This window comes from Echinops telfairi, unplaced genomic scaffold, assembly GCF_000313985.2.
Source record: "Echinops telfairi isolate 266 unplaced genomic scaffold, ASM31398v2 ScPeMD7_7469;HRSCAF=8507_1, whole genome shotgun sequence".
Classification (NCBI taxonomy): Eukaryota; Metazoa; Chordata; class Mammalia; order Afrosoricida; family Tenrecidae; genus Echinops; species Echinops telfairi.
Genome location: NW_022111373.1, coordinates 141,527,682 through 141,549,389, shown reverse-complemented (window position 1 = coordinate 141,549,389; position 21,708 = coordinate 141,527,682). Strand labels below are relative to the sequence as shown.

The window sequence follows — 21,708 nt, the reverse complement described above, 5'->3', positions numbered from 1 at the left end:
TTGCACGACTCTTAGCAATGTGAGAATGTGCTTGAACGACTGAAATGTATATGTGAACTGTATGCTGGTGACATTGTTTACAAAAACCTATGAGGGACTAAATAACAAACAAGAACTGTTATTTCTTAAAATGCCCACTCAGTAATCTCTTGATAATGAAATTCTGTTCCATGTTGTCTTTAGCCAAAGTAGAAATGATCTGCATGGCCTGAGTTTGTTTTCAATACAATGTTGTTGTTGTGTACAGCCGAGCAGATTTAGACTCCTAGTAACCGAATGTGACAGGTAGAAGTGTCCCCCAGGGTTTCCTAGACTGCAGCCTTTATGGAAACAGGTCTTCCCATGTACTGCTGAGTGGGTTGGAATAGTCAACTTTTCAGTAGCAGCTGAGCATCGAAATACTATGTTACCAGGTTGCCTTTGTAAATCAGCTGAATTGGCTGAAATATAATGCTGATGCATTGATCTAAATGGAGAATCTTATCTTGGAAAAGAAAAACATCAACAAAGGGTTAAATAACCACAGAGACACTTTGGATGCTTTTCTTCAAAAAATCCATTTGGAAACATCTTGCTGTTGTCATTACATAATTACACTAAGTCAATACTCAAGTTCAAGAATGTCCTCACGTTAAAATGTTCAGATGTGCTTTGCTGGCTTTGACAGAACATTCAAAACAGATGAAATACACGGGCTTAGGAAGCTGACACGAGCCTTGGCACACAGCTTTTCCCATTTTACAGTGGAGAAAACTAAGGCCCAGAAAACCCACATGCCTTGCCCCGGGGCAACACCATGGCTGCACCAGTGCCAAGACAGTGAGCTCCTAGCAGTGCTCACCTCACAGCCTGGTCACCTGACTGCTTTGAACATACAGGGTTTGGCAAAGCTGCGGCCATTCCAGTTTTGATTAATGCCAGGTTTTTCCCCTTGGATTGGTTAATTGCTCCTAGTTTTGCTGCCAAGTGAAGTCTCGTTGGTTTCTAACCATCCTAGTGACCACCATCATAATCAGTTGATTGTATGGCAGCGAGTTTGGATGGGGCTATAATTCCAGAAGTTATACCATGGATCTTTCCAATACCAGGAATGTCATCCATGGAAGAAAGGTTTCATCAGAATTTCTAGACCGAAGACCAATCAGAAAGAACGATCTGGTGACTTACTACCAACATTTGGTGGATGGATAATGTACCATGACCATGGATCCAAACACATTGAGGCACAAGACTAAAGAGGAAAATTTTGGTATGCCATCATTGGATTGCCATGATTGGAAGGAAAATTGGTGGAAACTAACAACTACAATAACATAATGCTGTTAAACAAAACAACAACATAAAGAAAGGAAAACATTGGGCAGATGTAAATGCGTAAAAGTCTAAAAGCCTTTTGAACCTCTGCCTCTAAACAAAGGTAGAGTGGACATGGAAAATGCAAACATGTCTCTCACTCACAGACCCTCTACCACTCAGGATATTTACACATTCCTGCCTTCTACATTGGGCGCTGGACTGCTAACCACAAAGTTGTTGGTTCAAACCCAAAAGCTACTCCATGGGAGAAAGAAGTGGCTGTCTGCTCCTGCACAGATTTACAGTCTCAAAACCCTTTGCAGGGTCACAAGAAATCGGAATCAACTCTCTAGCAACGCATTTGGTTTTTGCCTTCCAGGTGTGAGATCCTGAGCCCTAGCCAATGTACCTCAAGAGCCGTCCCCACCCGGCTGTCAATGCAGACTTGTGTATATACCGGGCAGGTGTTTGTAGAGCTTCCATAATAGGGCATACTCAGAAGAAAAGCCTGGAACTCTCCTTCCAAATATCAGCCAATGAAAAGCCAGAGTAGTCTTGTCTGAGACCAACCGTGGCGGCCATACAGGACCAGGTCGCCTTTCGCTCCATTGTGCATGGGGTCCCCAGGAGTTGAGTTGGATCCAACTTGGCAACATCTTCAAACAAGAACACACCAGGAAGAAGAATGGGCATGTGTCTTTGGGTCACTGTATCTATCTATTGCTGGTCCCAGATGTGTCTATCTCAGGAGCCATTGGTCTCTACACTGCAACTCACCGTGCCTTTCCGGGCAGGCACACATTATCAACACACTTCCGCTCTTCTCAGAAGGACTGCACAGTAGCCAAAGCCCCGTCTCCTGCTCCAGCAGCGGGTACAGAGACATATTAAATTGGGTTTGTGCCAAAGGGAAATGGAATCGGTGGGCTTCCATTTCATTTTGTCAATGGGTAAGTGGTGTCTAAGCTAATTTATGAAAAGGACAAATGTGGAGCTATTCTGATTCATTTTTTAGCCCACAGTGAGAAGAACCACTTACTAATTTTTACAGAAATGTTAATAGAGAGATGCCAATGAAAATATTCTCTGTATATTCAACAAGGGAGGATATACAAACATACATACATACAGTGTATTATGTATATGGTGTGTATTGCAATCATCGATGTATTAGAGCTTTATTTTTCATTTAATCTTTACTTAATTATAGAAGAGACCATTCCCATTCTATATACAAGAAAAATAAAGTTCACAGAAATTAAGAATATTCCTCAAAATAAATATCAGTAATTTCATGAAATGACAGTGATACAATTAGGAAATAATTTCTGGAAATAAATCTGTGTCTCAAAAAAAATCTATGACCGAGTAAAGAAGAAACAAACAAACAAAAACAAAAACCACGCTATTAAGATGCTAAAACCAAACAAAACAACCCAAACTCACTGCCTTCCAGTTGGCTCCTAGGACCCCGTAGGCAGGGCTGTCGAACTCAGTGAAAACGCAGCCATGGGCTGCAACAGCCAGATTCACGCGGGCCACGGCACATTACAAAGTTCATTAAATTCATATTTTGAAGTGAGGATTCAGAAATATGATAGGATAATTAAACACTATATAATTGCTTTTATTTGAACATTGATTTTACTTACTGTATTTCTGAAACTCAAATTATTCTTTTTTTACCCAAAACTTGCCAGTGCTTTCCTCCTACTAGTTTTCAGTTACCTCTTATGCTGTGACCGGAAAATATAACTAAGTAACTACTAAAAACCACAACATGTTGGACAGCTGACAAACGTGATGCACAATCGTAATGGCTCCCCTCTAAAAATGTTCACTAGCGCTGCCGCTAGGTCTGATTCCTAACAACACAACCCAGAGTGCCCTTGTTAACCTTTTCGCTATTGGGATCTGTTTGCATTTCCTGACACTGAGAGTGGCAGACAGAACTCTTCCAAACGTTGCCGGAACGGAGTCAGCGCGTTTATACACATCCACAGGCCCCCAGGAAAGGCACTGGGCCACCCACGTGTCTACTCGTCTTCTGTAGCTAAAGGGTTAAGGAGGGGATTGTGTGTATGGTATTGCCTGGATCTCCCCTAAGTGCTACTTTCTTCATAACAACTTTTTCTATTTTCATTTTATTTCAGAGCCTCGTGGGCCACAAAAAATTACCTCGGGGGCCGCAGGTGTATGTTGTGACCATGGTTCTTAAACCTGGAGGGAGGAAGTCTCAGAGACTGACCAGCCAAACCGACTGACATCAGGTTGATTCTGGCTCCCAGCCAATTTATGCAGGGTTTTGAAGACTTTGTAAATCTCTACAGGCTCATACAGCCTCATCTTTCTCCTAGAGTGGCCGGTGGGTTTGAACCACTGACCTTAAGGTAAGCCGTCCAAAATTTATCGGGAACCGATACTCAAAACCTCACGTGCCTGTTGTTGTACACGTGCCTGTTGTTCTGGAAGCAAAGAGAAGGGAGCAGAAAGACTGAGCAGGTGTGATGGTGAGGACAGGCAAAGATGGAGCTGGAGGGCCCCCACGGTATTCTAGAACAGGACTCTTAATCCACTCGGAAAAAAGAGAGAAACAAATCACAATAGGAACTCCACAAGGAATGATTTCCTCATTAAAGGGCAAGCTCTAAGTGGCTACACATCTGAAGTAAATAATTGAGATAAGTGACAGATGGTGCTAAGGCAAGATGAAGGGTCTGTAAAGGGATTTAAGACAATGAAGCACATCGCTTTCTGCTCTGAGGTTTTGATTGGAAGGAGCAAAAGGGGGTGCAGTGTTTCTTTTGGTTTTTGTTATTTGTTGCTTTGTTTTGATTTTCTTTTCTTTTAAAAAATAAATTGGAGAAAAATTCCTCCAAATTAAGTCGGGTTCTCCTGTTTTTATTTTTCCCTGCTTTTACAATAAAGCAGGCATCTTCTTAATGACTCAGAGGAAATGACTTCTGCGAGGTTAATTCTGAATAGCAATTAGATAAACTAATTGTTTTGCTTAAATAAATCAGTACAACTTTATTGGAAGTGGAATACTTTAGCCTCATGAGAAATGATTATTTGCTAGCATAGAAATTAACAGTTGCTCTCTTTGTAATCTTAAAATAAAAGTGACATTTATGAAAAATTTAAACCCTGCCACAACCCATCAGTCAGAAATTTTTCAAAATCTAGCTAATTGTTTTTCTGGCTAGCAAGTGTGTGTTTATGAAAGGTAAAGCTCTAGCAGGCTTTTCCGGAATAGGCAACACTGCACCCTGGGGGGCTCTTTAACCATCCAAAAGACCCAAACTCAAACTCATCAAGTCAAAGCCAACTCAGCAATTCGACAGGACAGGGTAGAACTGCCCTTCTGAGTTTCCAAAACAGTATCTCTTTATGGGAGTGGAAAGCTACCTCTTTCTTCTGTGGAGCAGCTGGTGGTTTTGAACTGCTGACCTTGCAGTTAGCCACCCAATGCGGAACCAGTCTACCAACAGGGCTCCTTTGGAACCATCCAGGGGGCTGCAAAAGCATATGCCTGTACTGTATCCTGAATTATGGGCTATAGGACAACAGTTTGCAACTGCCAGGGAAACAGATAATTTTTTTTCCCTCAGAAGGGGTGGCAGTAGACCATTTAATTTGGGAACCTAGATTCTAGACACTTAAGACCATTAGACATTTCAATCTCTGGTTACATGAATGTGTTTGGGAATATGTATGTCAAAATAGCTACATAATTAAAACTGCAATTTGTAAAAATAAAAATGAAAAAATGTAGTTATTTCAAACATATGACACATCCAGCTTCTAAAATACACCATTTAAACAAACATAGCCCTTTGTTCTTTAAAAAGAACAAATGCAACCATCTATTCATTTAAATACTGTGTTCTGCAAGATCATGAAGGGGGGATTTATTCTTTGGGCACAATTCTAAGATTTCTTGAAAGTTCGGTCAACATGGTTTTAAGATATATCTCCTTTAGACATAGTATACCCATGGCTGCTGTGATTGTTGTGTCTTTAAGCCGTACTGCCAACAAATGACTTCAAACTCAGCATTTTCTCTAAAATAAACTGGGCTTCTTTGCAGATTTAAAAAAGGTTTTTAAGCTCTATTTATAGGATGGCTGGCATTTGGACTCACGGATGTTAGTTATTAAGGAGAATGACCTTTTATAAGATTTACAACATTTATTTCTTTTGCATCTATCGCTCCAACAAATGGCAGACTTTCCTGGAAGCTGCTGTCAGAAGAAGCGAAGTAGTTCTCTGTGAGAAAGAAACCATGCCACCTGATTTGGATCAATCAATCTCTAATCTCTTTACATTTTGTTTTGGTTTTTTTTCAATGAGTCTACACTATATTTTAAAAATAGAGAAAGGCAGGGTTCCTCTCTCTGGCTGCATTTATGCTACAATAAACAAAGTGCATCATGTTAAGACATTGATAATTAGCTGGTAAGAAGTATCCACAAATCCAAACCCATTTCCACTGAATTAGCCTTGGCTCACCTGGCCCCTAAAGGGCTAGAACAGCGGTTCTCAACCTGTGGGTCGCAACCCCTTTGGGGGTTGAACGATCCTTTCACAGGGGTCTCCTGATTCATAACAGTAGCACAAGTACAGTTATGAAGGAGCAACGATAATAATTTTATGGTTGGGGGTCACCACAGCATGCGGAACTGTATTAAAGGGTCGCGGCATTAGGAAGGTTGCGAACCACTGGACTAGAACATTCTACTCTAAAGAGTAAAATGACTCCTTCCAATTTCCAAGGCTCTGCTTCTTTCTAGAAGTAGACTGCCACCACTTATTTCTCTGTGGAGTGGCTGGTGGGTCAGACCTGCTGACTGTTTTCTTGGTTAGCAGTCAAGAGCTCTATCATTGCCCGATCAGAACTCCTTGGTAATAAGGAAGGCGTATGTAATATGTAATTAGAAAATGATTGAAAATGGGTGTTTATATATTTGGGTCTATAATTTTACAGTACCATTTTTGCTGGCTGACTCAGTTACTCTAGCACCCAAATGATAATTTGAATTTCAAAATGGAATTCTGAATCTGGTCAAACAATTGAGACTATCAACAAAGGTGCATATTTATTATTTTCTAGTAAAATAACAATAAATGGTTTATATTACATAAATGTAGAACTAGAAATCTCTGAAATATAGACAAAGGTTGATAACATATAGCCATTTATGATGAGAGGAGCTAATTAAGCCCGTTCAAAAGAAAGGTGACACAATAAAATGGGGAAATGATTGAGGACTATCATTAATAGTACATGCAAGTAAGATGTTGCTGACGATCACTGAAAAGTGGTTGCAATAGTACACCAACAGGCAGCTGGTGAAATTCAAGCCACAACCAGAAGAGGTGAGTTATGATTAATTAATACAGCCCTCTAGCAATAGGAGCCTCAGTGGCGTAGTGGTTATACGCTAGGGTGTTAACTGCAAGGTCAACATTTCAAAACTACCATCCACTCTTTCTCAGAAGCTCACAAGGGTAGCTATACCATGTCCTATAGCGTTGCTATGAGTCAGCATTGACTCAATGGCAGTGAGTTTGAGGGTTGGGTTTTTTTTCTAGCCATGGTTCCTTATATGATATATTATGGCTCTGGGCTACCTGTGCCTATGAGGCAGACTCGCAAAGGAAACTCCACTTTCGTTAGCTGCTACGTGACTTGCCCGTTCCTCCCTCCCATGTCAGAAAGCTGACTGCTAGGTGACCGACCAGGTCTCCCTGCCCTTCTGGGAAGGTCTCTGCTGGTGATTAATTTTAGGATGGACTCCCACGTTCCAGGTTCTGGGCGTTACAATTACGTAGTTTTGACTACTCTTCAATATTTCGTTCTTAGTATTTTTCAATATTGTTCCCTTGGATGTTGTCAGCTGAATGGTGTACTTAATCTTGTCATGATCACCAGGGTGTTACAATATCATCGGGTTATGGTAACCAGAATGTTATAATCCATTTTGGTCATGTTTTATGATAAGGAATGTACCTTGTAGTGCATGCTTGCTCTTCTTGAAGTTACAATAAATCCATTAATGTTGCTTTCTGCTTCTATTCACTCTTTCTTGAACCCTAGACAGGTGATAAGTGAGTTTTTCAGCCTTAAAGATGGACTGAGACGTTCATTCATGGATGCTATGAAGGGAAATGTCTTTAGTTTCTCAGTAGCCCAGCTAGCTGTCTAAAGACTCTTCTAAGATTCAAGACATTAGAGTGGCTGTCATTTATTTGAACCTGCAACACCTGTGGTTAGGTTTCGTTTTAGAGGGCATTGTCTACCAAGCGGATGGCCAGGAGTGGGGTGGGACTGTAACCTGGCCCTGGTGGAAGGTGAGGGCCAAACCCTATGCCTTCTTTCCTTGGGGGCATCTCTAGGATCCAGCCTTAGTAGAGGAAGTGAACCAGGCTACACCCTTTGTTTCCTTGAAAGTACCTTGAAGACCTAGTAGAAGGTGGGAACAGAACCAATGCACAGAGCCACACACATTTTTCCCTGGGAAGCATCTTCGGTTTTACTCTGGTGGCTGGAGACACCACTCGCGTAGGACATAAAATGCTGGTTCTAACACACATAGCCTCACCTGGAAAGTCAAACCTCTAGTTCCCAGCTGGGCCCTGGTAGAAGCAAGAGGACTTGCTGTAACACTTGGATGTTGTTGGCTTTCACATTGGCTCATCCTTGCCTGACCTTTGGATTAGGACTGAGCAGCACCCATTGGCATGTGAGACATTTCCTCAAAGTTTCCTGCATTTCTGTGGGACTTTGCAGTGATTTGCAGATCCCAGAAATACATGGAGGGATATACTCATGGGAGCAGGGGGGCGGGGTGGAGTTGGGGGATGGGTTCAGAATAGCACCTAGGAAAAGTTGCACATTTTGGACATTTTAATGTCCACCTCACTTGGATTAGTCTTCTATTAGTTACTCTAAAGTAAATTATTACCAGAAGATGACATGGAATGATGGATAGCATTGCAGATATCAGATGGTTATTGGCTGGCAGCAGAGAATACCAGAAAGTGAAGCCTGTGTTTTACTAATTATGCACCTTATTGTGTGGATCATAACAATTTGTGAATAGCATTTCACACTGGCCATTCCAGAACTCTTTGTTGTGCTTATGCAGAACCTGCACAGAGAATGAGAGGCAGTCCTTCGAGAAGAATAAGAGAAACTGCATACTTTAAAATAAGGAAAGACGTGTGTCCAGGTTGTACCCTTTCATCATAATCAATTCACAAACAGAGAAAATAACATGAGAAATTGGACTGGATGAAGAATATGGTACCAGGATTAAAGGGAGACTCATTAATAACCTGAAACATTAATGTTTGCTGATACAATCTTGTTTGCTGACTCTAAAGAGGGCTTGAAGGACTTGCTGATGAAGCATAAAGTCTCAAAGTGTTATTGTTGATTATACCTCACGATAAAAAAAGCAAAAATACTCAAAACTGTACCAATGAGCAACATCATGCTAAACACAGACAGGATTGAAGCTACCATGGACCTGGCAGATCCGATCCAGTCAACACCCAGGAACACCGTCGCCAGGAGATGAAATGACTGATTGCACTGGGTGCATCAGCTGACAAAGATCTCTTTCAACTATTACAAAGCAAAGATGTCATTTTCAAGATTAAGTTGTGTCTCGTCCAAACCATATTTCCTCCCTCATGTGCAAGGGAGGGCTATAAAATGAACAAGGAAACACTGATGTCTTCAAAGTACAGTATCGGCAAACTATTAAACATCAGGGGGTGCCCCCCAAAAGCTATGTATTTTTTTTTACAAAACAACCTTTTCACCTTCAAAGTACTCTCCATTACCCTTAATACATTTTTCAAATCTGTGATTCCATTCTTGGTAACATTTTTCAAGCTCATCTGTTTAGCTGGCTGACAGCACCTCCTTTGTTTTTTCTTCACCTCTTCTATGTAGCAAAATCGCTGTCCTTTCATGTCCCTCTACATTTGTGGAAACAAAAGGAAGTTACATATAATGAGGTCAGGTGATTCAGGTGCGTGGGGCAAGAGAGGCATCCAGTTGTGGTGTGTTTTTTGTTGTTTTTTTTTTGCCAAAAACTGGTGCACTGCATTGTCATGGTAGCAAAATCAGACCCTGTCTGCCACAAATCAGGCCTTTTTTGGTCAGACACTGTTATGCAATCTTTTCAGAATGTCTAAATAGAAAGTTGATTAACAGTCTGACCTGGTGGAATGAACTCCAAATACACTATGACATTTTCATCCATTAGGGAAGTTGACAGACATCCAGAATGAAGTTTGTCAACATTCAACATTTCACCTTTTTTGAAATGAGAAAAACACTTGTACACTTGAGATTTTCCCATAGCACTGTCCTTGTAAGCTGTGTTCAATATCACAACAGTTTCTGTGGCATTTTTTTTGAGCAGGAAACAAAATTTCACAGCTGCATGCTGTTCTCTCAAATTGACCATCACAAAAAGTGAGGATGGAGCACAACTGCTTTTATGAAAAAAAGTCACTGTGACCAGAGAGAACCTTCCCGGGTGATGCCACTGCATACACTTACTCAGAGCGAGTTGCTGGATGCAAGCCTAACAGGAAAAATGCATACTATGAAAGCTCTGCTCTGCTCAGTGCAATTCCCTTTTTGGGAGGACCCCTTTGTATATCATGGGCTGCCAAAATACAAATAAATCTGTTGAAGAGTACACCCAGAATTTTCCTTAAAAGAAGGGGTAGTGAGACTTCACCTCATGTGCTTTGGATATGTTACCAGCATGAACCAGTCCTTGCAGAAAGATAGGATGCTTGGTAAAGTAAATGGTCATCCCCACAAAGGAAGCTCCTCAACAAGATGTATTGAAACCATGGCTGGGACAATGTGCCCAAACATAGGAAAGAGACCGGCACAGGACGTGGCTAGGTTTTGTTCTGTTGTGTGTCAGGTTGCTTTGAGTCAGCCTGATCCAGTAGTGCCATACAACAACAACAAGGGGGCATAACTGACACACAAAGGCTGGACACTGGATACACTGAGAAAGCCAGTAAGCACTCACACTGGCTATAAAGAACCGAATGCTTCCATGGGTCACTTTGTTCAGTCTGCTTCGGGAACGCACTCACACCGTCTCAAAATACTCTCGACACTAGAAACCAGCAAATGTACATCCAATCCAAGTCCATGAAGGAGAAAAGTTCTCAGAACCCAACAGGTCACTGAGCAGTTGCAACACCTGAAACGCATCCAGCCCACATGAATCACAGACCATTCTGCTCGCAGGTCAGGAACCAGATGGCCTCACCGTTGGGTTTCTCTGTGTCATGACAGCTACCTCCCTGTGCGCGCTAGCCAACATGACCACCCTACCCTAGTGCCCACCACTGGGTATCACACACATGTCACTTACTCTACTTTCTCAGGAGTGACAGCAATGTGTCTTCCAGGATGGTCACTGAAGCATTGAGCCTTGAGACATGTTTCTGATTCTGGCCAAGTCAAAGACTGGGAATTGAACACCAAGGACAATACTGTTCTTAACACCTATTCCTACCTAGAGTTCAGGGTGAGTGAAAAAATGTAAAATATGTACTATGCGCACATATATTGTAAAAAAAAGATTAGGAACGTGATTTAAATGGTAGGTAGACCTATAGTGAGAGAGCAGACTTAAAACTAAAAGAGATGCGAACCCCAGGACACACACCCAAATCCACTACTGTCCAGTCGATTCTGACTCATGGTGACTCTGTATAAGGTTTCTGAAATTTATTGGAGTAGACAACCTTATCTTTCTCCCATGGAATAGCTGGGGATTTGAACCACTGCCCTTACAGATAGAAACAAATGCTTAAAACACTGTACCATGATGCATTTGGGCTATAAAACTGGCATGCTTAGCTTCTAAAGTACTGTTCATCATTAAAACAACAACAAATAAAACCCCTCTTCAAATAAGTACAACCCCATGTATTAATACAAACATACACTAGGAAATATTACTTCTCTACCTATCTTAGATTTACCACCTTCATTCAATTAAACAACCTTATAAAACAACTTAAAGAGAATAAATTTTCTTTTCTTTGTCCTTCTCGACCCAGGTTTGGTTAATTTGTATGTTTGGAAAAGTCTATGATTTGTGTACAAATACAGTGCACCAATGAGAAGTCATTTATAGCCTAAACACAAAGAGGCAGGAACAGATACGGTTCTACACATCTTAAATAAGACCTTGCAGCTGAAAACAATATACCACTCAAGCAATAATCTGAAAACACAGAGTGCTAGTCTTTCTATATAAAAACAAACCACCATTCAAGAGCGAGAAGAGCCATGTTAAAAGATTATAGGCAGGGGAGCCTGGTAGGAAGGATGCTGTCTTTGTTCTCTCTCACTGCTATAACATGAATGCCACAAGTGGGTGGCTTTAACAAACAGATACATTTTCTCCTAGCTTAGCAGTCTAGAGATCCATTTAAAGTGCCAACTCTACAGGAATCCTATCTGTCCAGGGAAGCTCTGGAAGAGCTCCTTGGAATGCCTTGTCTCTTTTCAACATCAGTGGGTTGAGCATTCCCTAGTGATCTACCTGTATATATTGGTTTCAATTTCCCCTTAGGTCTAGCAAGTTTTCAGTGTCAGGACATTGATTCCAAAAAGCATGATCCACCAAATAAAAAATACAGGTTAACTTGGGGGTCCTAACTTAATAGCATAAATAGAATTTCAATTAAAATGAAAATCTTACTAACAGTGGAGGATAAATCAGGTATCTGGGACCTCCTAAAAGCTACAACTCTCACAAGTATCAAGACTTCTCCAAAAGCATCAAAAGAGAATCGACAGTCAGTGAGCAATTTTTGTCAAAGATAAATTTGACAAGTGATGACTTTCTAAACTTTATAGAAAATAGCACCACCATAATAGTAAGAAGATGAGCAATATAATAAAAAAAGGGGGCAGAGAAAACGAACAGACACACCACTAAAGAGGCCACATGGGTGGCAAAAAACAAACAAACAATGCTCATGATCTTTAGTCATTGCAGAGATGCAAAAGAAAACAACAATGAGGTATCATTTCACTCTAGTAATCATAGCAACATTTGGAAAAATGGAAAAAAATTATTGGGGGTTTTTTGGAAGGTTTGGCCCCTTCTTCCCCCCCCGCTTGTTGGACTTTTAAATTGTTTTGGCCACTTTTGAAAAAATGGAAGATCACTTCCTTAAGAAATTGGAAAGAGAAATATCATCTATCCCGAAATCCCACTACTAGACATGTATCCTACAGAAATGAGGGACACAAGAAGAACTGATATGTGCATATCTATGTTCACTGCAGTAGTATTTACAATAGCCAATATGTATATAAAGAGCCAAAATGCACATCAAAGGACAAATGGGTAAAAACCCCATGGAACATATACACAATGGAATACTATATATCAATTAACAATAATGTGAAATACTTCAAAACATGGACAGACCTGAAGGGCATCGCTTGAAGTAAGTCAATCACAAAAGGGCAAACATTGTACTAGACCACTGTTATAAAAATCAAGAGAAGGTTTACGCACAGAAAGACACTTTCTTTGGGGGTTATCAGAGAAGTGGGGGTTAAATGATTAGAGAGTGCAAATATTTTAAATTGGAGGAAGGAAAAGGCAAAATAAAATAGGGCGATGGCAGTACATCATGGTCAAGGCAAGGGATGACACTGAGAGGTAAACAAGAGCAAAAAACAACAAAGGTTCTTGCCTACACAGTCCTGCAAGAAAGTAACAGCAGTCAGTGTGGAAGAGCAGATACAGGGACTGGCTGCAAGATGAACACATGCACGAAGGGGAATGGGAGTCCAGAGGTGACTGTACTTGTATGTTCCACAAGTAGATTCAAGGATAAAGGAGCACATACGCAGGACAAACTTTGGAAAGTTCAGTCATAACCAAACACTTTGAAGGACGGAGTCATGGGTTTGCGATCTTAGAAACATAGTCTTGTGGTACAACTAGGTCAATAATCTTGACATCGTTCACAAAGTCGATATCTACATCCCATTATGGTGAGTGGCTGTGTTAGTCTGGGTACATTAGAGAAACAAATCCACAGAAATGCATATGTATGAGAGAGAGTTTTATATAAAGGGTAAGTGCACATCAAGAAAACATCCCAACCCAATGCTGCCCAAACCCACAAATTCAACATTAGTCCTTATGTCCAACACCAATTCACAAAGTCCTTCTCCATCTCACATAACACACACAATGACGCCGACTGCAGGCAGAAAGCCAAGTCAGTGAATGTGTAAGCATCTCAGTGCTGGCAGGGGTCTCCACACAGCTGCTCTAGCACCTGTGCTGTACACCAGGGCTGTATCCGGGGAGGTCCATGCGGCTTCTCCTTGGGGATGTCTTGCAGGAAGTGACCCTTGCCAGCTGAAGCAGGGAACTGGCTAAGGCAGCGGCACCCTGGTCCGACCATCACAAAGCAAAAGACTAGAGAACTAGAAAGGCGAGGCTCACCGAGCCATTTATCCCTCCACCCTTCAATTAACCCCACATGTGATTATTGGACAGGTTGGCACAATAAACATTAACTATCAAGTGGCCAAATGGGATCTTAAACACTTCTGAGTGTTCCTCTAAGATGCAGCTGTTGGTCTCTCCCCATCCAGAGCAAAGATGAAAAGATAAATCAAAGACTCACAGAAACTACCCAAAGGACTAATGAGCTAAGAAGCACAGCCTACAGTAAATACCCTGAACCCAGAAGGCCTAAGTGGTGATCAGTGATCACTATTAGTCACTCTGACCATCAGGATCACAATTGAAAAACCAGACGGAAAAATGTAAAACAAATGTCAACGTAAGTAAATGACAAGATATTTATTGGTCCGGTCCATCTAGACTGGTGGAACCCTCAAGACAATGGCCCTTAGTCACCTTTCAAGTCTGAAATGGAATCCTTCCTGGAGGATCACCTTTCAGCCAAAGGGCATGTTTGTAACGTGAAGAATGCCACCAGGGAGAAATGTATCCTCAGTACAGTCAACCATGAGACACAAAAGGGCAGCACTTGCCCCAAAGTGAAACTCACAAGGTGGGATGGACCAAAAAGAACAAAAAATGGAAATGGAGAACCCAAGGAACCAGGGAAAAGTTTGCTGTTACATTAAAGGGATTCCAACTGCATGTCACAAAACAAAATGTGTATAACTTGTTGAATGGATGATAACTACGAACTTTCACCCCAAAAAACAATAACAGATTTTAAAAATGTCTTCAAAAAATCCATCTCATCATCTTAATACGTAATTGAATAAATCCCCTCTCATCTGTATCACAAGTGAGCAATTGCCTAGGTGTTTATATGTAGGAAGGGCTCTTAGAATTTAGCAACAAGTAATAACAAACCATCTACACATTATATCCAAAGGCACATTTTTTTCTTTCAATTTAGAAAATAGCAAGTCTGGATCCTTTGGAAGAGACAGAGTCCCACTGAGAGACAGGGGTTTGGCATCTCCTGCCTCCCAGCAAGCCCACTGAAAGCAAATCCTTCCTTTGTGGAAAATCCTACACAATTTGCATTCTGCGAAAGCACTCATTTGGGTAAAAGAGTTTCCATACAAATCAGACCAGTTCTGACACTTTTTGAACAACTTAAATTAAGTCAGTAACAATTCCTTCCCAGCATCTGACTTAATGTTCCAATCGCGCTGCCAGACTTGGATGGGGAAGACCAACACCTTGGTTACCTTTCAAAGGTGACGCCAAGCATTGACAAAGTTAAGAGCAGAGTGTCCGGTACCTGATGCTGCTCATGCTGCCAGTCTCCGACCCCAGCTTGCATCGCTCCAGTTGGCTGGCGACGATCTGGCGTTCAGCCTCCAGCTCTCGGGTCAGTCTTTCAAACTGTAATTCCTGAAAGAAAGCCATACAGATGATTAATTCTATCATCGACACAAAGAGTCGGATTTAGACCAACATGACAGAGCAATTAAAAGGGAAAATGTTTGCAGAGATGTCCAACTCAAGAAATGCACGCTACTGTCTGAAATGAAACAGCATGGGGTTTGGACAGACCAGCAGGTTAGGTTCTAGTCCTGCGACCCACCAAACTCAGTCACTGTCCTTGAGTTGATTAAAGGACAACTGTCCCTGTGAGTTTCCAAGACTCTACCTCTTTATGGTAGTAGAAAGCCTTGTCTTTCTACCTTGGATCAGCTGGTAGTTTTGAACCACTGAACTTTTGGTTAGCAGCCCACCTTGAAGCCACTCCACCACCGGGGCTTCTACGTGAGCCACATACTATGGAATTTTATTTAATCTAGTCTCAATTCTGTCTTCCATGAAAAGGGATTGAAGATCCATAGTTGGCCGAGTTGAGGTAAGGACTGAAGGAAAACTGGATGGTGCTACATGCAGCGGATATCATCAATCAACATTTACTACAACTCTTGGTGCCACAAGTATAATATAAAGAAAGCATTCATTTATACATATTATCACTTAAAGAATGGTTATATGCCAAGTCTGTTCTCCCTCAGACCCACCCTAGACACCAGCGAACGGTCCCCGGCCCAGTGCTGCACCAGCCTCACCATGGTTCCTACGGTTCAGGTTCTTGTTGCAGCCACAGTGTCAACCCCTCACTGAGGGCCTTCCACTTTTCACGACAGGTCCATAGGACGTGAGACAAAGTCTTTCCATCCTTGTCTCTAGGAGCATTCTGACGGTACTTCTCCCAAGACAAGTTTGTTTGTTCTTTCGGCAGACCATGGTACTTTCGTACTCTTCCTCAGCATCAGAGTTCAAAACCAAAAGCTAAGCACACTACCGTCACGTCTACTGCAACTCTTAAGGAACCTGTAAAGGATTTCTGAGTCTGTAAATCTTTCCAGGAACAGACAGCATCAACTTCCTGGTGGGTTTGAATCTCTGGCTCTTAGGACCTTATGCCTAATCCATACTACCACCAGGACTACACACACACAGAAAGAAATCAAAGAGAGCCTGACCATCAGGTGGGAGCCTGAGATAGCATCTTTGTTGTGCGATGAGTTAAGCACTAGGCTGCTAACTCAGAGGTTAGTGGTTCAACCCTCCCAGCAGCAACGAAGAAGAAAAGGTCTAGTGAAGACTAAGAAATGCAATTCTACAATGTCCCAAATAGCTTGTTATTGTTGTTTTCAAGTCGGAATGAATTCCATGTCCCACACCGACAATGATATGGTTACGGATATAAAATTCTATATATTGTTAAGGAGCCCTGTGCTGGGCTGCGCATTGAGCTGCTGGGTCAGAGGTTGGTAGACCCCAGCTGTTCCAAAGGAGAAAGACGAGGCTGGCGGTTCCCAGTCAGACTGAACGTCTCAGAAACCCACAGGAGCAGTTTTACTCCATCCTTCAAGGCTGGTCTGCATCAGGATGGACTCAGTGACAGTGCGTATATTGCTTTGGTCTACATACCACTTACACTTTCAGAAGAAAGTGCTTCAAGTCTACTTGTGCCTTAATTGCCTGTGGCATAACAAGGACATCGAGTCTGTGCAGTCTAAATACAAGACGAAAATCTTGGGGTTATTGGATACAGAGCTGTTGTAGTTGAGTGCCATCAAGTCCATGCTGACTCAGAGCAACCCCACGTGACAGAGCAGAGTGCCTCAGAAGAATTCTTAGGCAGTCATCTTTAAAGAAACCCATCTCCAAGTCTTTCACCCAAAGAGCTGCTGGGTGGCAAGTTTCAATTAGGCAACCTTTAAGTCAGCAGCTTTGCATGTAAACACTGTATCACTACCACTGCCAACAAGTGAATGCCAACCAGTAGAGACCTTATATAGGGTTGCCAAGGCTATAAATCTTTACAGGATCAGACAGCCTCCTCTTTCTACCAAAGAGCTGCTGATGAGTTTGAATCAATGACCCTGTGATGAGCAGTATAAAGCTTACTCAACCAGGTCTCCTTACAGTTTCACGAAGCATCCTTTTATTCGATGTACCACCTTAGAAACAGATAGAGAAACTAATGGAGAGAGCTCACAGAGCTGTCTAAAATCCCCCGTGAAAGGATTAGTTTTAGTGAAAGCGATTCCATGAGTCATTCAAGACTCCCAACTTGTCCAAAATTAGGACATATTTATATTCTTTGTGTTAGTTCCTTCTAGAAAGTTTTGTTTTAAAACTCAGAGTGTCCTCTGACATACTCTGGGATTCCCCTGCACTTGGGCCTTGTCGTGGGGGAGACTCTCATAAGATATGCACTGGGACAATCAGGAAAATCAGAAGATTCACTCCTTTGCTTACTATCAGTCAGGAATTCCTGCCCCTCATGGATCAATGTTCAGTGTCTTGAATATGGGTGTTTTCCTATATTTGTCTGTATCTTGTCCCATGTTACATGAAAGTAGTCCCTTTGAAGGTTTCAACTGATTCAGGATTGTGATTCAGTATTGTTTTTCTTCTTTTTTAATCAGCTTGACCACATATTTTTCAGCAAAACATATCCCTAACCAGGAAGATGTTCCCAGTGTTTTGTTTTGTTTTTTAAGTGAATATAGATAGATGATAGATAGATAGATAGATAGATAGATAGATAGATAGATAGATAGATAGATAGATAGATAGATATAATTTTATTGGGGGGCTATTACAGCTTTTCTAACAATCCATACATCAATTGTATCAAGCATATTTGTACATATGTTGCCATCATCATTTTCAAAACATTTTCGTTCTACTTGAGCCCTTGATATCAGCTCCTCTTTATTGCCATCCCTCCCCCACCCTTCCATCCTCATGAACCCTTGATAAACTATAAAGTATTATTATATACATATCTTACACCCTCCTCTGTCTCCCTTCACCATTTCTGTTGTTCACCCCTCCCACCCCCTTCCAGGGAGTTGTTATTATATGTCGATCATTTAGATCAGTTCCCCCTCTCTCCCCTTTCTCCCACTACCTTCCCTTGACCCTCTTGGTATTGCTAGTCCCATTACTTTTCCTGAGGAATTTATCTGTCCTGGATTCCATGTGTCAAGACTCTTATCTGTTCCAGTGTACATGCTCCTGTCTAGTCCGATTTGTAAGGTAGAACTGGGTCATGATAGTGGGGTGTTGGGGGGCATTAAAGAACTAGAGGAATGTTCTATGTTGCATTGGTGCTATGTTGCACCTTGGCTGGCTCATCCCTTCCTGTGGCCCTTCTGTGAGGTGATGTCCTATTGTCTACAGGTGGGCTTTGGGTCTCCACTCTGGCACTCATTGTTCACATCAATATGAGTGTTTTTCTAGTTTGATTTTGGTCTGTGTACCATTTCACCTGAAAGTTTTCAGAATAAAGAAAGCATTTTTATCACTGAAACTTGGTGTGGGTTTTTGTTCTTGTATTGATTTTTTGATATATATATTCATCAAATTGAAAACCCCATATTGAAGGAACCACAAGCCATCTAAGTACATCCTGCTGTATGTTGTTATGTGCTGTTGGGTCTGTTCTCACTCACAGGGACCCTGAGTACAACAGAGCCACACACTGCCGGTCAGGCACATCCTCATTGTTGTAGTCACTGCGTCCACCTACCTAGCCCATCAAGGATCTTCTTTTCCACTGCCTTTTCTACCTTACCAATCATGATGTCCTTATCCATGACCTGATCTCTCCTGATAGCATGTGCAAACTATGGGAGACGAAGTCTCGCCATCCTCACATCTAAGGCGCATTCTGACTGTACTTCTTCCAAGACAGAATTGTTTGTTCTTTTGTCAGATCATGGTACTTTCGATATACTTTGCCAGCGCCATCATTCAAACTCATCAGAATGAATACTGTATACTTACTCTTCAGTGTTGTTCAACTTGATAGTGTTAAAAAATCGAGACTACTGGTGGGTTACTTGTTTATCTTGTTTGATGACTTTTTAATTAAATTGACTTTTTCTTTATTAAATAGACTGAATAGATGTGCTCCCATTTTTAAATATCCATTTGTTAATGTTGACTTTGTCACCAGGCAAGAAAGTAATTAAGTGAATTTTCACTCCATGCTTAGTTGAAGATGATAGAGTTAACATCATGGTCCTGGGAAAGCAAAGAAGTTTCTCTCTTTCATCTAAAATTCTGTTTTCTTTAAATAGTAGCCTAACATATTATAATAACATGGGTAGACAGTTCATAAAGGAGGTTCTTCAAATGGTCTTAACAAACATATTAAAAGTTGCTCAATGCTTTTAGCCAACAGAGATGGAAACCAAAACCACATTGAAGCCCTACCACCTCATTCCTGCAAAAAACAATTACAAATATTGTGGAGTACGAAGGGAAATTGTAACCCTTCCTCATTCCTACTGGGAATTCAGAGTAAAAGTGAGTCTTTCCACCCTAAAACTAGAATTAGAATTTGACAGCCAAAAGAGAACATGCACAGTATATCTGAAGCTGAAAGACCCCACGAAAAAAGTCAAGCCTTGAGCTGCAATCTTGAAAGATAGCATGGGCAAACACTGAATGACAGAGGAAGCATCAGGAGAAGATGGAAAGAATACACACAGTCACTGTATCAAAAAGAACTAGTCGACAGTCCACCAATTCAAGAAGTACCCTTTTTTCCAAGAGCTAATGGTGAAGTTCAAGTGGCACTGAATGCATTAGCCAAAAACAAAGCTCCTGGAATTGATGGAATACCCATTGAGATGTTTCAGCAAGCTGATAAAGCACGGGAAGCACTCGTTCATCAGTGCCAGGAAATTTAGAAGACAGTTGCCTGGCCAACTGACTTGCAGAGATTCATATTTATCTCCATTCCAAAGAAAGGTGACCCAAAAGAATGCTCAAACTACAGATAGCACACACAAGCAAATTTTGCTGAAGATCATCCAATAATTGCAACAGTACATTGAGAGGGAAATTCCAGAAATCCAGGCCAGATTCAGAAGAGGTAGTACAACAAGGGATATTCTTGCTGATTCTTGGTTCAAAGTAGAGAATACCACAAAGAGGTTCACTTGTGTATCATTGACTATGCAGAGGCATTAGAATGTGTGGGCCATAATAAACTGTGGATAAACTAGAGAAGGATGGGAATTCTGGAACATTTCATTGTGCTCACAAGGAACTTGGACATGGATCAAGAGGCAATTGTGAGAACAGAACAAGGAAAAACTGCTTGGTTTAAAGTCAGGAAAGGTGTGTGCCAGGGGTATATCCTCTCACGAAACTTATTCAATCTATATGCTGAGCAAATAATCAGGCAGGATTATATGAAAAAGGATATGGTATCAGGATTGGAGGAAGGCTTATTAAAACCTGAGGTTCGCAGATGACAAAACCTTGCTTGCTGAAAGTGAGAAGGGCCTGAGGCCCTTGCTGATGAAGATGAAGGATGATTGCAGCTGTCAGTGTGGATTGCAATTCAGTGTAAAGACTACTGAAATACTCACCACAGCACCGATAGGTAACATCATGATAAATGGTGAAAAGGATGAAGATAGCATGATTTCGTCTTGCTTGGATCCACAATCAATGTTCCTGGAAGCAGTAGTCAAGAGATCAAAGGATGTATTGCATTAGGTAAATCTGCTACATAAGACCTCTTTATGGGTTATTGAAAAGCAAGGATATTACTTTGAGGACTAAGATGTGCCTGACCCAAGCCACGTATTTTCTACTATCTCATATGCATGTGAAAAGTTGGACATTAAATAAGGAAGACTGAAGGAGAATTGATACATTTGAATTGTGGTGCTGATAAAGTATATTGAAAGTACTATGTACAGACTGCTAAAAGGATCAATGGATCTGTCTTAGAAGAAGTAAGGCCAGAGTGCTCCTTAGAAGCAAGGATGGCAAAACTTTGTCCTACATCCTTTGGACATATTGTCAGGAGAGACCAATCCCTAGAGAATGACATCATCCTTGGTAGAGAGGAGAGGTGGCAAAAATGTGGAAGTCCCTCAAGGATATAGATTGATGCCCTGCAAAAAATAGACGCAAGCTTAGGGACAATTGTAAGGATGGTGCTAGATTATACAGTGTCTAGTTCTGTTGTGCATAGGTTCACTCTGGATTGGAACAGACTAGATGGCACCTAACAACAACAATCCTACACTGAAGAAGCACTGGAAGGTAACTACCTGGCCAACTTACTTACAGAGATTCATATTTGTCTCCCTTCCAAAGAAAGGTGACCCAACAGAATGCGCAAACTACAGATAGCACACACAAGTAAAATTTTGCTAAAGATTATCCAATAATTGCTGCAGTACATTGAAAGGAAATTCCAGAACCCCAGGCCAGATTCAGAAGAGGTCATAGAACAAGGGATATCAACAAAAACAAGACAGAGCAAAATGTGGTCTGGATAGGACAGGCTGGATGAACAATCTGGAGGAGAAAACAA

General features: G+C 41.3%; 1 protein-coding gene across 1 annotated transcript in view; it reads right to left on the bottom strand.

Annotated features, from left to right (window-relative positions):
- The window catches only part of CTNND2 (catenin delta 2), an 840,020-nt gene that overhangs the window by 626,520 nt on the left and 191,792 nt on the right, over window positions 1-21,708 (bottom strand). The window contains exon 2 of the mRNA XM_045285280.1: window positions 15,121-15,233. Within this exon, the coding sequence (XP_045141215.1) occupies window positions 15,121-15,233 (113 nt within the window). The remainder of the gene's footprint in view (window positions 1-15,120; window positions 15,234-21,708) is intronic.